The sequence below is a fragment of the Hemiscyllium ocellatum genome, chromosome 3, assembly GCF_020745735.1.
Source record: "Hemiscyllium ocellatum isolate sHemOce1 chromosome 3, sHemOce1.pat.X.cur, whole genome shotgun sequence".
Classification (NCBI taxonomy): domain Eukaryota; kingdom Metazoa; phylum Chordata; class Chondrichthyes; order Orectolobiformes; family Hemiscylliidae; genus Hemiscyllium; species Hemiscyllium ocellatum.
Genome location: NC_083403.1, coordinates 70,982,529 through 71,000,411, shown reverse-complemented (window position 1 = coordinate 71,000,411; position 17,883 = coordinate 70,982,529). Strand labels below are relative to the sequence as shown.

The 17,883-nt window shown below is 38.3% G+C and overlaps 1 protein-coding gene across 2 annotated transcripts in view; it reads right to left on the bottom strand.

Moving 5' to 3' along the window:
* LOC132832748 (synaptotagmin-like protein 1) overlaps positions 1–17,883 on the bottom strand; it is a 190,648-nt gene that overhangs the window by 87,726 nt on the left and 85,039 nt on the right. For both annotated transcript variants that reach the window (XM_060850877.1, XM_060850884.1), the window contains exon 7: positions 5,119–6,483. In XM_060850877.1, coding sequence (XP_060706860.1) covers positions 5,119–6,483 — 1,365 coding nt within the window. The remainder of the gene's footprint in view (positions 1–5,118; positions 6,484–17,883) is intronic.

Genomic DNA, 17,883 nt, shown 5'->3' with positions numbered 1-17,883 from the left:
TAATGAGCTTAAAAACCGTATATGAACAACAAGTAAAACAAATGTCATTTACAAAATACCTTGCAAGAACATTAACAAACACTACATTGGACAAACAGGCAGAAAACTAGCCACCAGGATACATGAACATCAACTAGCCGCAAAAAGACATGACCGACTATCACTGGTATCCTTACCTACAGACGAGGAAGGAACCACTTTGACTGGGAAAACACATCCATCCTAGGACAAGCCAAACAAAGATATGCACGAGAATTCATAGAAACATAGCATTACAACCAAAACTCTATCAATAAACAGGTCGATATGGACCATTTTCGGAGAAAAAGAACCGGAAATGACATCACCACATAAAAAGCGGGACATAATAACCGTGCTTCACTGGAGGCTCACTGACGATGTTACCTAGTGTAGTGACAAAGCATCTGAAACCAAACCTTCCAGTTCAGTGATCAAACGCACATCTAGAATAGTAAAAACTCAATGGGGACTGGGGTGAGGAGAGGGAATGGAGTCAGATGGAAGGGGAAGAGAAGAAGGTTCCAAAAGAATGTGAGTATCGATAAGTTGTTGCATCTTGCACTCCTTGATGCCCGAGAGGGAAAGAAATTGTTTTTTGTTAGCCTGTTAAATCAGCTGGTAGATGAAGTGGAATTGAGGGGCAGAACAGTTCTGAGCCAACGTGAAGTAGTGCTGATGGACAGATACATCAAGTCTGTGGCTCTGAGAGTGAATGAAATTTCTGATTATGTGTTGTATGATTAAATGAGAGATACTGGGGGATGCAATGAGATATCAGTGATGCCGCAAGTAAACTTTTATTGTTTGAAAGCAAAACTCTAATATTATATTAAGAACCAGAAAAAAAAACAATCATAATTCAGCTGGCCTACAGATGCATTTTCAGGCAATAAATATGATCCACTAACAACATGCCAGGACTGAGCAAGATATCCCAGAGTCTCATTTACTGCCTGATTCAAAATTTCTGCCAAATTATCAACATTCCCAAATCAAGCAGGAATTCATACTTTACCTCTAAACTCTGATGTGATTACCTAGCTCATATGATAATTGTTTTATCATTGTTCAATATCATTTTGTAACATGAAACATTATATAGTTTAAAAGTAGTTCAGAAATAACTAAGAAATACCACAAAAAATCCCTATAACAAACATTTTTTATAGTCTCAACTGATGGATTATATTCATATAACTTAATTTTCCTTAAGTTAAAGAACAGTATTTCCTATTAATTTTTTTTACGGACGTCAGTTTAAGATACCAATTACTTCCAGTCAGAGGATTTGTATACTTGTGGATAAGGACACACAGGAGTTAGCAATTAACCCTCCCAACACACTGGAGTTCTTTAATTTAATAAATTAAGATTTATGTTTTTAAAATGTCATGTAAGGAAGGAAGTTGGGTCTGATTTTCATTTGACTGCTGTGGTTAACTCTTGCTGCTAATGCAGCAGATATGACCAGACCAGTAGCATGTTCAATCCAGATAATTTAAATTGTGTTGATCTTGTTGAGGTAGAGTTTTTACTTGTTTCCTAAGTTTAATGATCTCAGAAGAGAGAGGCAGATCTTCCCAACATGATCATGGAGCACAATCAAGAGCCAATACACAGTAGGGATGGTGGTGGGGAGATGGATTCACCAGAAACCATTCAGTTGCAGGGGAAGTGGGACCACATGGGATCCAAATTAGGGTCAAGATGTAGACTCTTGATGATGAGGAGGCCACTAAGAGTTGTTGGGATGTTTAGAAATAACCCACTGTACAATAGAACTTTTCATGCATCCAGATAATTCTTCTAGGTTTGGTGGAACATGACACCCAACTTCGGCCGGCTGGTACTGCAGGCATTTCCTAGCTTCTCCCTGCTGAAGTCCAACAGACATACCTATACACTGCCTGATCTTGTTCCTATACTCTGAATAATTCAGCAGGATGTGTGCTTGTGTGTGATACTGGGCACAATCCAGTAAAACGTACAGGCAGCAATGTTTTAAATAGTACTTTTGATCACCTTTGCTGGTTTTTCACCTCCATGCACATCATCCACGGGAAAAAAATTTAGATTCAACATTTTATTTTATACAGTATTGGGAAACTAAATGAGCAATGCAAAATGTCTATGCACTGTCACCTGAGAAAATGTAGGGTCATTGTTGGAGAAATTACTCCACTGGCTACAGAAATGCACCTCTAACAAGCAGGAATGTTTCAGGGATTCAGTGGTTTGATTTTTATGCAGTTCTACTTCACACATTTGGCTGCAAAATCTCATTTGAACTGGATTGCTTGTTGGACTCAAACTACAGCTTCAGTTTGATAGCTTTTCACTTGACCTGTGGTTTTTAGCTCCAAAGCTTCATATACTGTGCAAAATGATTTGAGTTTTGGCTGACCTTTGGGTATCACCAACTGTTCAAATATCTAGACACGTCTCTGATTGTTATGGGCCACAGGGTCAAAGCTCCTCCCTTTCTGGCAGGTTCTACTTCTAGATGCCAATTTATTGATGGAAATTGAAGCAGACAGCAAAGAATGCAAAAAAAAAGCTTCAAACATCAGAGAACACTGCAAAAGTGAGCAGATATTCTCAATAAAAGGCATTTATAACTGACTTAGAGTCATTGAGTTATAAAGCACAAAGACAGGTCCTTTGGTCCAACTCATCCATGCCAATCAGATATCCGAAACTGATAGTCTGATTTGCCAGCGTTTGGTCCAGATTCCTCTAAACCCTTCCTATTCGTGGACCCGTCCAGATACCTTTTAAATTCATAGCTGTATCCACCTCCAACACCTCCTCTGGCAGATCATTTCATACATGCACTCTGTGTGAAAATGTTTCCCCTTATGTCCCTTACATACCTTTCTCCTCTACCTTAAACCTATTCCATCCAGTCTTGGATTCCCTTACCCTGGGAAAAAAAACCTATTTACCCAATTCTTGCTCCTCGTGATTTTATAAACCTCTATAAGGTCACCCCTCAGTCTCTAATGCTTCAGGGAATAAAGCCCCGGCCTCTTCAGCCACTCCCTGCAGCTCAAACACTCCAATCCTGGCAACATCCTTATAAATCTTTTCTGAATCCTCTCAAATTTAACATCATTCCTATAGCAGGGAGACCAGACCTGAATCCATTCTTCCAAAAGTGGCCTAACCAACGTCCTGCATAGACACAACATGCCAACACTACTCATATACCCAATGCATTGACTAATGAAGGAAAACATGCCAAAAGCCTTCTTCACCACACTGCTTACCTGTGATTCCACTTTCAAGAAACAATGAACCTACGCCCCTGGGTCTCTTTGGTCAGCAACACTCCCTAGGGCCCTACCATTAACTGTATAAATCCTGCCCTGGGTTTGTCTTGCCAAAATGCAACATCTCGCATGGATCTGAATTAAACTCCATCTGCTACTCTTTAGCCCACATTTTGCAGAAAAAATGTTCATCATACTTTTTTTAAATAATTCTAAGTGAGAGCAATAACAGGGTATGTTTGGAAAATTGATCAAATCCAATGGAACCTGATTCCCACAGAGAAATAATTATTCTAGTTCTAGTTCTAGAATATTTCTAAAAATATAGTTCCAGTTCAATTCTCTTTTCTCAAAAATAGTTTTTTGAAAATTATTCAACAGCAATCTGAATTCACAAACTATTTTTATCTTAAGCTTTAAAAAGAGATGCTCACACTAGAATCACAGAACTCCTACAGTATGGAATCAGGATATTTGGCCCATCGAGTCCACACTGATCCTTTGAAGAGCATCCTATTCAGATCCACTCCCCTACCTTATCCGTGTACCCTTGCATTTCCCATGGCTTATCCATCCAGCCTGCATACCCCTGGACACAATGGGCAATTTCAGATGGCCAATCAACCTATCCTGTGCGTCTCTGTAATTCCAAATTAAAACAGGTTCAATATTTCAAGATACGTCTTGAAAAATCACAGACAAGATTTTACATCATCTTTTGGTGACTAATAGTTCTAATTGGAACAATTATCTGATCATTTCCATATTTTCACAATAAGTTCTTGAGGCTGGGTCAGGAGAAAGTGTACAATGACTCTTTGGCATGATCAAACGATTAGACACTGAAACTCAGAATGCCTTAGAATAGGTCCATCATTTATGCTTTGAAAAGTTACTAAGGTACTGCTCCACTTAAACAGGGAAAACCTTTGAGGCCTCCCACTCACTAGATATAAACCACTGGTATCTGAAGGTTAAGAGGTTCACTAATGTCCTTTAGGGAAGTAAACTGCTGTCCTTACCTGGTCTGGCTTACAAGTGACTCCAGACCTTAACAGTATGGGTGACTCTTAACTGTCCAATGGACACTTAGAGATGAGCACTCAATGCTGACTGGCAGTGAAGCCCTTATCCCATGAATGAATCAAAAAAAAGACAGAACTTCCTATCGGGCTTCTCTTTTTATTTAAGGGATATACACAGACCTATTAATTTATACTGGCCCTCAGAATAGTTGACAGCAGAAACATGAACACATCTAATGGAGTTATTTAGATTGAGGATCAACAGTTCCATTGTAGTGAATACAGACTTTCCCCAGCCAGTGTACTGCTCTCTGCCTCTATTGCTTTTCACTCCTGTGATTCTTCACAAGCAGCTGTCTAGCTGCTATATCATTGTTATTTAAGTATTTTCAATTGGACCTCTGACAGAGTTAAAGTTGTTCACAAAATATTTGTCCTTTCCCTGCCACCAGTCCTGCTCCCTACCCCATTAATCCTCTCACCTACCTATTTCCTATCCTTCATCTTCCTCCCTGGTGTCATTTTTCATCCATTTGCATCCATTTCTGTCCTCTATCTCTTCTATCCATTATTTCTATGCTTCCTTCCCTCTATTCTCATCCAACAACTTCTCTCCTCTCCATTCCTTTCCCAAGTTTTATTAAAGTCACTGTTTGTCATTTGAGATGTACTGAACAGTTGCTTTCAATTGGCAGGGGAACAAAAACATAAATTATCAGTGTGAGTAAGGAAAAGCACTTTTATCAGTTCAAGAAAAGTACCTTAAATGTCTTAACTGGACATTCAGATAACAAGCATACCTTGATAGCTTTTCTGCTGTGCCTCTGAATCATCTCTCCATTTTTGTGATGGTAAATATTCCTCCTCAGTTGTTCCTTTGTCAGACAAAAACTGATCAACATCTGGTTCATTTTCATATTTTTGAACTGGAGTCGGAGACAATGAGGAGTAAACGCTGGAATTACTGTCTTCTCGCCATGGCATGGAATTGTCTTCTTTCATTATCGATGAAGAGTTACGAGATTCGTCAATTTTATGTCCTTCTGTTATATTTGTCAGTGGTTCCTTCTTCATTTTAGCAGAGAACCTCACTTGCTTGCCACCTGTCTCCATCTTTGAAGTGCCATCAGAATCCTCAGCCTGCTCTGGCAATGGATCCGCATCCTCTGTGGACCGAATTGGGGTCCACTTGGAAAGGTTTTCTGACTCGGTGGAGCTACTACTTGGACTGCGTTTTAAAATGCCTTTTCTCTTTGAATGTTCAGTTTCTCCTCTTCCCAATGTTAGATTTGGTGCTTCATTGCTATATTCGCCTGGCTTCTTGATTTGACTAGATCTGTTGTTCATTAAACCTATTGGTTTATCTGATTCAGAATTTTGGTCAATGATATTATCTTTCTCTTGATGTTTCCCCTTTGATTCATTGATCTTTGTGTTAGTTGCAATTGGCTTTAAATTTGAAGATCTTGAAGTAAACAGACCATCCATGTCAGGAGATTTGCTCACAACATTTGCATTTATCAGATTTTGCTCAGCCACTGTGTCTGAATTTATTTCACTTTTGGTGATGCCTTTTTGTGGCTTTTTAACACCCTGCAGAATTTCTGATAGTAATTTTGATGAATTCCTTGAAAATGGGTTCTTCTGCCTCTCAGTACTATCTTGTGCATCATAGTCGTCCTCTGAACTGAATGGTATTTCTCCAATTGACACAGATGATCCTTTTGTATGGTCACTGCTTTCTGCAGGTGCTTGTATAATGTCTGCATTGTTGTAAGGTACCTCTGACCCATAGCTGTCAAACCCAGTGCTAGGACTATGCTTTACACTTTGTTCAGAAGGATCTGACCATCCAGTTGCTTCAGTGTCTACTGGAGAAAACCCAATTTGGTCACTTTCATTTGTCAGTCTGTCTAGAGCAGTGAGCTTTTTTCTGGGACTTTGCAGATTAAGGTTGCCTTCTGGAGTCCAGAATTCTTCTTGTTTAGTTGAGTATGATGGTTGACTGAAAGTATAACCAGAATATGGATTTGTTTCAGATACTGGTACATCAATTGCTGTAATAGATGAGTTGGTGTTAGAAAGAGGAACCTCATTGCTCAAGGTTGTAGACATATTTTCATGATCTTCATTCCTCCCTTTCATATATGGTTTAATGTTGTCTTCTGTGAAAAATGAATTAAAACTGTGTAAGAAGAGGTCAGTGATCACAGTATTCTATAGGTAATATGGATCTGTTACAAACATATTGATTGAGAAAAATCTTCTGAATATATTTCAATTTAAGCCAAAAAAGAACTAACAAAGTCTGAAAGGAGTTAACCAATAGTAACAGCCAAATCTGTCATGTTAATGTAATAAATAGGTCAAGACTGAATCAGGAATAAACAGTAAATTCTTGAGACATTTACAAGAAACCATTTCAAGATTTAATTATAATGGAAATTCTTAGCAATTGCAAACCGTACAATTATGGTTTTTTTGTTTTTTACTTTTTACTAGCTAATTATGTTCAGGAAATTTGAGCTTAAGTTAACTAGGTGTCAGAAATGGCTCAATTGGTAGCACTGTTGACTCAGCTCAAGCTCTACTCTAGAGTCTTGAATCTATCACCAAGATTGACAGTCCAGTGCTGTACTGAGGAAATTCTTTGCTGTTTATAGTACCCTCTTTCAGAATGAGGCATTGAACAAAGGTCGAATCTGGATGAAGGTAAAATATATTTGTGACATGTTCGAAGAAGAGTAGGGGGATCTCACTGAGTGGCCCGACCCTTATTCATTTCTTAACAAACAACAGGTCATTTATTTCATTGTGATTTTGACTGCGTGTGACTAAACTAAACTGCTACTTTTCTTACATTCGAAGAAATACTGGATTTCAAAAGTTCTTAATCATTTATAAAGCATTTTGCAATATCCTGAAATCATTAAAAATATGGTGACATCGCAATTCTTTCGACTCTTCTTTTCCTTGCTCACCCATCTGATTTCCACGAGGCTGAAACTATACCTGATATTTTTAAATGGTCACTCATCCTTTCCATTCACACTTAAAAAATTTGGAATTTCTTGCACAATGCCCTTCAGCAGATCCCTTTGTTTAGGGAATTTGAGTTATTGGTGCATTCTTTGTTTCCTCAATCTGACATTTTAGTTGCTTCTTCAAATGCTTGATTAGGTTTAACATTCTGAAGCTGTGTTTATTATTTCTTGTCAGCCCTGTACATTTTAGATGATCATTGCTAATCATGTTTTTATTAACTTTTCCACCACAAGAGTTGAAATTCACTGCCCTATAGTTTCCAGGATGTGATTTTAATTATTTTTTTAAAATATAAGGGCACCATGTGTATTTTTCATTCATCATCTGACTGACTGAAATTATTCAGCAGTTCATAACACATGACCTCTTTCATTAATTTGAGTGCACCAGAATAAATTGAATCTAGCTCTTTTTTCTACCTTGAATCCTTTTAGCTTTTTTTTGGCATTGTAAGATGTGCAATTTTAGATCTATCTGCCATACAAGTGTAGATCCAATTATCGCATAATTAGCAATATTTCTAATGTAGTAATATCACCTGCCTTCATTTCCAGTAACTGCGGCCTTCTATAATCCATTTTACTGGACACATTTTCTCCCATAATATCATTGATTCATTTCTTTATCAACTCTGACGTTACTAACTACAACATATCACTACAAAACATTTTGAACATCTCTCATCGTGCCCAGTTAGTTCAGTAAACCTTCAAACCTCCCTTTCCATATCAAAAACTAAGATATTTTGAAGGTTTTGCAAATATCATTTGTAAATCTCCAACACAAATACCCTTTCATCCTGTAAATGTAGTCAACGTGGAGATGGAGCATCTGTCTTTATGACCATTAGCAAGTCTTATATCGTAATCCTTCTGAAGCCTTTCTTTGAATTTCCAATGATCAGAACTTTCAGTCAGTAATGACATCTAATCAACTTTATTTTGCCATCCCCTTCCATGGGGAAAATGTTCCAGTGCTGAAGATTTTATGATCTATTTCTTGGAATGATTGATGTCACATTTGATGACCCATTTGAAGAGTGCAATCTTTTTTTTTAATTTCCCAATGCTTATACAGTCTTATAATAAGTTACTTAAAATTGATTCTGGTCATCTCTCCAAATATATTATTTGTTATTTATTTATCCTTTATTTCCTTCATGAGCATTATTGGGAATTTATACTGACACAATAAGCATTTTTGTTGAATTAATTGTTCCTGTAGCACGTGCAACGTTATTAGATGTGAATTTGATTTGCTGACCATGCATACCCATAACCCAATCATTATAATTGACCAATGTTCATAATTCCTCAAAGTACCAGGCCCAAACTTCTACTTTAGTTACAATTAGTGATAGGAGTTCAAATTGTGCTCAAAATTGCATTTCTGGATATAATACCTATGTTGATCCATGATCATTGGACACCATTTTAAAGTCTAATTTACAAGAAACAAAGTACTTGAGAAAATTTTCTTTCATGCATTTAAGAATGGTAACTAAAGCTATGAATTAACATAATTGTGGAAAGTAGGTATTTTTAATAAGAATATCCAGTCAACCATCTACAGTAACCAAATTTTAATGAAGAGACTGAATTTGTTAAAACACACAGACCTATTTAAAAAACTTATAGTAGCATAATCTTCAGTTTCTTAATAGATTAAACAAAGACAGCTCTGCAGCTAGGTCAAAATCCTGGAATGCTCATCCTAACAACATTGTGACTGTCCCATAATCCCAGACACTGCAAAGATTCAAGAAGACAGCTCACTACCACGTTCTCTAGTACAAATCTCAGGAATGAATTTTTGTTATTATAGTTTCTGACAGGAACTTGCATACTGTCTTTTGAAAAATATGTGAACAATCCTCTTCAGACTAAATTAAATTTGTTCTGATCACAATACTATATTCATTGCTTGGGAATAGAAACTTTTAAATGGATGGTATCTAACATCCATGTCAAAGTCTCCCAAGTTGGGTGCAATGCTCGTTAAGGTATCTCAGTGCGTGTTAATCTCAACCTTGGAAATACTCCCTACAGTAACACAGTGACATTTCTGTTTCTGCATCACAGGTTTTTGTGGCATATGGAATAGAATTAGCAATTTAGTACTAATTAATGCAGAGTTGTATAGTTTTAATGCTGGGAAACCAAAGAAGATGACAAGCTGGGGACCTCAGGAAATGATACTCCAGAGTGAAATCCAACCAACGGTTCCTCGCAATTTACGAAAGCCAGAAAACATTAAAATTGATACAAGGATTGAGTGGAAGAGCATACTAACAGTATAAACAACAGGAAAGTGATTGCAAAATAAAATGGAAATTTTGTGGCTTCACATTCATTCACCAATCCTGTTGTTAAGCTTCTTATAGCTGGTTGGTGAAGGAGGAGAATGGAAGTCAATCATAACTCCAGTTTAGAGCCATTCACAAAGTGACATTTTAGAACTGTTTTACTTCTAAATATTCAACTCACTCCTGGTGTCTGTAAGTTTCACTTTATATCTGCATAAGTGATAATACAATGAGTCACCTCCACCTGTAGACACTTAACCTTAATTTATACAATAACAAACTTCCTTTCAAATAAATAAAAAATCCCCAAGCAATGACATAAGAGGACCAGAGACTGAAGTTTCACAAATGCTGACACGAACGACTGTATCAACTGAAGTATGAAATAAAAAACCCTGGACATTCAACCTCAACAGAAACTACACGAATGGCAGCCTACAGGGCCCTCAATGTGAACAGCTCAAGGTAACATTTTCAATGCTTTTCTTTAAAAAGTCATACAAGCTATGAATTCTGACAGGCTTGAAATAGGCAGTCACCCAAGAGCAACAATGCACAGATGATAAAGAATTAAAAAGCAAAATGAAAATAGTTACAAAAGAAACAGAATTGCAGAAGAAAATTGGAAAAGGTACAAAATCAAATGCCACAGATGAACTGTCACAAGATATTATTGACCAACTTCATCAGCTGAAACCAACTGGCACTTCCTCTCACCCATCTAGCATTAGTAATCTCTGGCTTATATTTAAGTACACTTTCAAATGAAAAGAATCACTAATCACTGCCAAATGAAATGGGGAAGCAGTCTGCACCCTGAGACTTGAAAGCTTATTTTTTCAATTCAGTTGAAAATCTGTTTTTGTGGCTGCATACATCTAAATATCATCATGTGCTCCACTTGACTTTCTATCCACTAGAAGCTGTGCATGAAACAAACTAGGTGTCAATCAAATAATTATTTCCAGATATGCTTAACCAGTGATTGAAGTTCTCCGACAGGAGCAAATATTTTACTGAATGAATGAAGAATACATAAAGCAATAACAATTCCAGGGGCATCAGAAAATTCAAACTACAGCGTCCAGGAAAACGTATTGTGAATTCTCAGTGCACACTGAAGCCCCTGGGGTAGTGAAACTGTTTGCCCTTTAGGACAGTGCAGATTTTCACCTAACTCTGTATCAGGGCACATTTTTAAAGTGAGAGAAGAGAGATTTAAAAAAGACATGAGTAGCAAATTCTTTACTCAGAGGGTGGTTTCCATGTGGAATGAACTTCCTGAGGAAATGGTGAACGTGGGTACAGTTGCAACATTTAAAAGACGTTTAGATGGATACATGAATAGGAAAGTCTTGGAGGGAGATGGGCCAGGAGTAAGCAGGTGGGACTAGTTTAGTTTGGGATTATTTTCAGCATGGACTGGTTGGATTGAAGGGTCTGTTTCTGTACTGTATGACTCTATCTGCAATTCACTTCCTAGTCATAGGATGGAATTTTATGGTTACCTACTGGAAAATGAGGGTTTGAAGCTGTAAATACTGTGTGTTTACCACGTTGCCCTCCATGACCAAGCAATGGACTATCAGGTGGCCTGTTCACACTGAGGCCTATTAATAGCCGGTCAGGAACCTCATCTACGCAAAGTTAGCTATCTAGGCTGGTGGCATTAGTGTATCTGCATGCGAGATTCCCCATACCCACTCGAACCAGCCCAATACTTCCTCATCATTAGCCCCACATACATGGTGAAAACCCATGTTATCTCTCCTCCAGCAACCCATTCCTGCACCCATCCATGATATGATTAAAATTACAAAAAAGCACAGTAAGCTACTCAGGCCCTCCCTTCTGCTCCATTCAATAAGGGCAACACTGATCTAACAGTAACCTCAAGTTTGCATTCCTGCCTAACCCCAATACTCTTTCTTGCTAAACAAGAATTGCTCCATCTCGCCTTAAAGATATTCACAGAATTTGCTACAACTGCCTTTTCAGGAAAAGAGTTCCAAAGACTCATGAACCTCGGAAAAAAGAAAAGTTTCACATCTGTTTGAAAAAAGTGACTCTTGATTTTTCAACCATGACCCCTAATTATAAGGAAGCTTGGTGGCTCACACTGATTAGCACAGCTGCCTCACAGCACCAGGGACTCAAGTTCAAATCCACCCTTGGGTGACTGTCTGTGTAGAGTTTGCAAATTCTCCCCATGTCTGCGTGGGTTTCCTCTGGGTGCTTTGGTTTCCTTCCATAGTCCAAAGATGTGCAGGTTAGGTGGACAGGCCATGCTAAATTACCCATGGTGCCCAGGGGTGTGTGGATTAGCGATGGGAAATGCAGGGTTACAGTATAGGGGGTGCTCTTTGGAGAGTCAGTGTGGACTGGCTGGGCCGATTGGCCTGCTTCCATTCTCCTATAAGGGGAACCATACTTTCCTTACCCTGACAAAATCCCTAAGGATCTTATATATTTCGCACAAGGTGCATCTTACTCTTCCAAACTCCAGATGCTACAAGCTGAGCCTGTCAAACCTTTCTCATAAAACATTGCACATATTAGGTGCACTACCTCTAATTGCTTCTAATGCATTTACATCCTTCCTTAAATAATTTGGCCAGTACTGTGCACAGTATTCCAGATGTAGTCTCATAGTGCCCTATAAAATTGAAGCAAAATCTACCCTCTTTTGTATATCATGTCCTCTCACAATAAATGATAACATCCTATTAGCTCTCACTGATTACTTGCTATATGTGCATTCTTAACTTTCTGTGATTCATGGGCTCAGACATTCAGATCCTCCTGCATCTCAGAGTTCTGCAATCACACAACATTTGACAGGAACTGGATTGCACAAGATACAGGGTTAGATGAAAATCTGCACTGCCCAATAAGGCAAACAATTTCATTACCCCAGGTGCTCCGGTGTGCACTGAGAATTAACAATGTATTTTCTCAAATGCTACAGTGTGATTTTTCTGATATCTCTAGAATGGTTATTGGTTTATGCATTCTTCCCACATTCAGTGGAATATTTAAAGATGTTTCTTTTTGTTCTATCAAAATAGACAACTTCTCATGCTTCTACATCTTGGTCTATTTGCCACATCTTTGCCCACTCACTGAACCTACCTATAGCCTCCTTATGTCCTCTTCATAACTTATCTCTTACCTCTTTGCTTAACAAGGAAATTTTGCACTATACCATCTGTATCTTCGTATAAGTTGTAAACAGTTGAGCTCCCAGGACTGATCCCTAACCTTAACTTGCCAGACTGAAAAAGTCCCTGTTAGGTCCACTCTCTGTTTCTTGTTATCCAGCCAATCTTCTGCTCATATTAATATGCTAACCATGAGCATTTATTTTTCACAATAACCTTTGATGTGGCACTTCATGTGTCTCAGGAAATCTAAGTTAAATGTATCCATTGGCTCCCATTTATCCAAAGCATGTTATTTCCTCAAATAATTTCAATAGATTGATAAATATGATTTCCTGTTCACAAAACAATGTTGTTTCTCCCTAATTATGTTGAAATTATCATAATGTCTTACTATAACTCCTATAATAACAGCTTCTGACATTTTTTTAGATTAGATTACTTACAGTGTGGAAACAGGCCCTTCGGCCCAACAAGTCCACACCGACCCGCCGAAGCGCAACCCACCCATACCCCTACATATACCCCTTACCTAACACTACGGGCAATTTAGCATGGCCAATTCACCTGACCCGCACATCTTTGGACTGTGGGAGGAAACCGGAGCACCCGGAGGAAACCCACGCAGACACGGGGAGAACGTGCAAACTCCACACAGTCAGTCGCCTGAGTCGGGAATTGAACCCAGGTCTCAGGCGCTGTGAGGCAACAGTGCTAACCACTGCGCCACCGCGCCGCCCACATCTTTTTTGAATAAAGGAGTCATATTTGCTAATTTCCAATCAAATGGAACCTTTTCAGAATCAAGTGAGTTTTAGAAAATTGAAATCAATGCATCAATTATTTTCCTAACCACTTCTTTTAAGACCTTAGGCTGAGGTCCATCAGAATGCTGACACTTACCAACTCACAGGTCCCACCAATTACTTAGTACTACTCGTCCAGTGAATATGGTTTTCCTGAATTCCTCCGTCCTTTCTATTCCCTGATTTATTGCGTATATCCTCTGCAGTGGATTCCTGTTCAATTCATCTGCCATCTCCTTATTTTCAATTATAAATTCTCCACTTTTGATAGGACAGATGCTCATTTTGATTTTCACTCTTTTTTGAATATTTATAGAAAACTGTTTTTTAAAATACTTCAACTTAACTTTCCTCACACTTTGATTCTTTCCCAGCTTTCTTGCTCACTTTTTAAAACATTTTCTGTCCAGCCTTCTGACTTGCCAATCATCTTGGACAATTACACACTTTTTTCTTTTAAATTGGAGACTACCTTTTATTGTTTCTAACTGACCACAGATGATAAATCTGTCCCTTGGAACCTATTCTTTGGAATGTGTCTATTTTGTGTATTCCGAAATAAATCCTTCATTGTCTTCAATTGATCTATTTCAATTGATCTATTGAAATAAATTCAACCTATTAAATTTAACTTGTTTTGCCAATTCAAATTAGTTAGATCTGCTTCCATGCCCTAATAATTGGCTTTACTTATTTTAAAAACATCTGCACCCACTCTTCTGTTCCTCAAACTGAATATAAAATTCATTCACGTTATAGTCACTGCTATTGAGAGATGCCTTCACTGTTAGGTAATTAATTAATTCTATCTTGTTGTGCAATACCAGGTCCAGTATAATCTGCTTTCTGGTTGACCCAGTACATACTGATCTAAGAAACTGTTCCAAAAACATTTTATGCACATCTCATCTTGGTTAATTTTGTACATCACGTTTCCAGTTCATACACAATATAAAATCTCATTTGATTATTGCCATAACTTTCTCACAAAGTCTTATCATTTCTTCTATTATGATTGACCCTGCTGTGAGACTACTGTCAGGGGACTTGTGCACCTCTCCTACAGTGATTTTGTGCCTTCATCATGTCTCATATTGATCCAAACTGATTCCACATATTGGTATCCAGAACTTAGGTTATTTCATAAGACCATAAGATCATAAGACATAGGAGTGGAAGTAAGGCCATTCGCCCATCGAGTCCACTCTGCCATTCAATCATGGCTGATGGGCATTTCAACTTACCCGCATTCTCCCCGTAGCCCTTAATTCCTCGTGACATCAAGGATTTATCAATCTCTGCCTTGAAGACATTTAGCGTCCCGCCTCCACTGTACACTGTGGCAATGAATTCCACAGGTCCATCACTCTCTGGCTGAAGAAATGTCTCCACATTTCTGTTCTGAATTGACCCTCTCTAATTCTAAGGCTGTGTCCACAGGTCCTAGTTTTCTCGCCTAACGGAAACAATTTCCTAGCATCCTCCCTTTGCAAGCCATGTATTATCTTGTAAATTTCTATTAGATCTCCCCTTAATCTTCTAAACTGCAGTGAATACAATCCCAGATCCTCAGCCGTTCCTCGTATGTTAGACCTACCAGTCCAGGGATCATCCTTGTGAATCTCCGCTGGACACGCTCCTGTGTCAGTATGTCCTTCCTGAGGTGTGGAGACCAAAACTGGACACAGTACTCCAAATGGGGCCTAACCAGAGCTTTATAAAGTCTCAGTAGCACAACGGTGCTTTTATATTCCAACCTTCTTGAGATAAATGACAACATTGCATTCACTTTCTTAATCATGGACTCAACCTGCATGTTTACCTTTAGAGAATCCTCGACTAGCACTCCCAGATTCCTTTGTACTTTGGCTTTATGAATTTTCTCACCATTTAGAAAGTAGTCCATGCTTGTATTCTTTTTTCCAAAGTGCAAGACCTCGCATTTGCTCACATTGAATTCCATCAGCCATTTCCTGGACCACTCTCCCAAACTGTCTAGATCCTTCTGCAGCCTCCCCACTTCCTCAGTGCTACCTTTCTTTTTGGCCTTGGTTGTACTTTGAAGTTTATTGCAACTTCCTAAATTTGATCCCTTATACACACCATTTCAATTACAATCCGCTCCACATCCCAAGTTACGTGGTTGGTAAGAGCACCAGGCCCAATTTGGCTCAAGTGGACACAATTCCATTGGGTACAGATTCCACTTTGTTCAGAACTGATGCCAATGTTCCTTTCTGGAAGCCACTTTTCCCACACAGTCTGTGAGTCACTCATTCATATCTCTATTCCCATTTGCCCTATGTCAACTTTCTTGTGGATTAGGAAATAATGTAGAGATTATGATCTTTGAAGTTCTCCTTCTTAATTTGCCTCATTGTTCTTCCTATTGACTATGCAAGACAGTCTTCTTTGTCCTGTCTATGTCACTGGTATCTACAAGGACGATGACTGCTGGCTTCTCTCAGACCTAGCCCTCCAGCCCCTTTCTAACCATAAACAGTTGATGCCTTGGATTTATCTAAATTCCAGCCTCCGACAGCTTCTTTTCAGTTACTGACACTAGTCAGAAGAGCCAGCCACCCAAGGAGCTGGAAACAAAAGTAGGATATTCTCCTCAAATGGAAAAGGAGTTCTCACCCAAAGTCAAGTAACACCATGCCACTAGATGAAAAAACCAGCCTTCTAAAAAAAATCCTGCTCATACAGTGAGCCTCACAGTGCTGGGAGAACAATATAAGGAAGAGTCATATCAGACACAAAACATTAACTCAATTTCTCACTCCAAACCTGATAGTTGAAAGTGCTGGAGAAACATATTATAAACTGGAAATATACCAATTTAAATGGATAACCTTAGAAAGTAAAATTGAGTATATCTCTTATGTAACTTATGGTTTAAAGTTATCCAGTGAAATCTAAGCATGCTTATAACTCAGTTTCTTTTCTAAATCCAACAGTTTCCTTTTCTCCTTTGGCTATGTGTAAACCTTCTCCATTGTACTATGGTGCATTCTAAGACATTAATTTGATTATGGGAAGACTTCTTCAAAATGTAATTTAGGCCTGAATTTTTGCTCAAGTCTACAAAACCTGACTCAGGTGAAAGTTTTTATTATTATTATCATTTTTCACTCATGGAACATGGGAATCATTGTCTGGGCCAGTATTTATTGCCTGTCCCTAGTTGCCCTGAAGAAGGTGGTGATGAGCTGCCTTCTTCAACCATTGCAATCCATGTGGTGTAGGTAGACCCACAATGCTCTTGGATGGTTAATTTTTGGTTCGAGATGTGCAGGGTGCCGAGTAGGAATGTTAACAGACAAGATCTCACAAATCCAGAGGGGAGATAATCAGATGGTAGTGTTGTTGCTGCATTAGTAATCTAAAGGTGAGGAAATACGCAAGGAGTCTGGATTTGAATTTTACCATGGTAAATGGTAGGACTTAAAATCAATAAAATCTGGAACCATGAAGCCATTGTTGTAAAGAGACATCTCATCCATTGCATTGAGGAGACCCTCTATTGCCTTGTGTGGTATGACCACTGTGCTCAGTGGGGGATAGGTTCCAAACTTATTGAACAACTCAAGACTGCGCATTCATGAGGAATTATTCACTCATTGGTAGCTACAGAATTATACCCCAACACAATCTGCAATCTCATATCCCACAATATCACACTCTCCTTGGCCTTGAAGACAATTCTTTTTCCAAATTTACTCTTTCTATTCACTTGCCATTTTTCTGGGTTTGACAATACTCTTCAATTTTTATCAAATGTAAAAATGTCATTTAAACTCAATCAGCTGAATGCAGATGCGAAGCAATAAATAGACAAGAATGGGAATTAGAATAATGGGAAGAATTGAAAGTTGATTAGAAACTCATATCTGGCAACCAGACAACCATTATGTAGGACGTAGATAATATCTGACTGAATAGCACTCTTTTGCTGTATAACCCTGAACTCACGATTAACTAATAGAATGTGTTTTTCTCTGATTTTGATGACCAAAGTTGAAAACTGTTTGAAATCATGAAAGTCTTATCAGACTGACAGTACTTAGTACCACTACACATGGTAAATCAATAGAGAGATAGGTTTCAGTCAAATCTGCCTCTGCATCAACCTATTCGAGATTTAAGTTTCAAACAGGAGTGTTTAAGATGCCATTTTAAACTAAAGCCAAAGCATCAAATTACAACTCAATTCCTATAATGAGTGGCATATTTTTCAGAATGTGC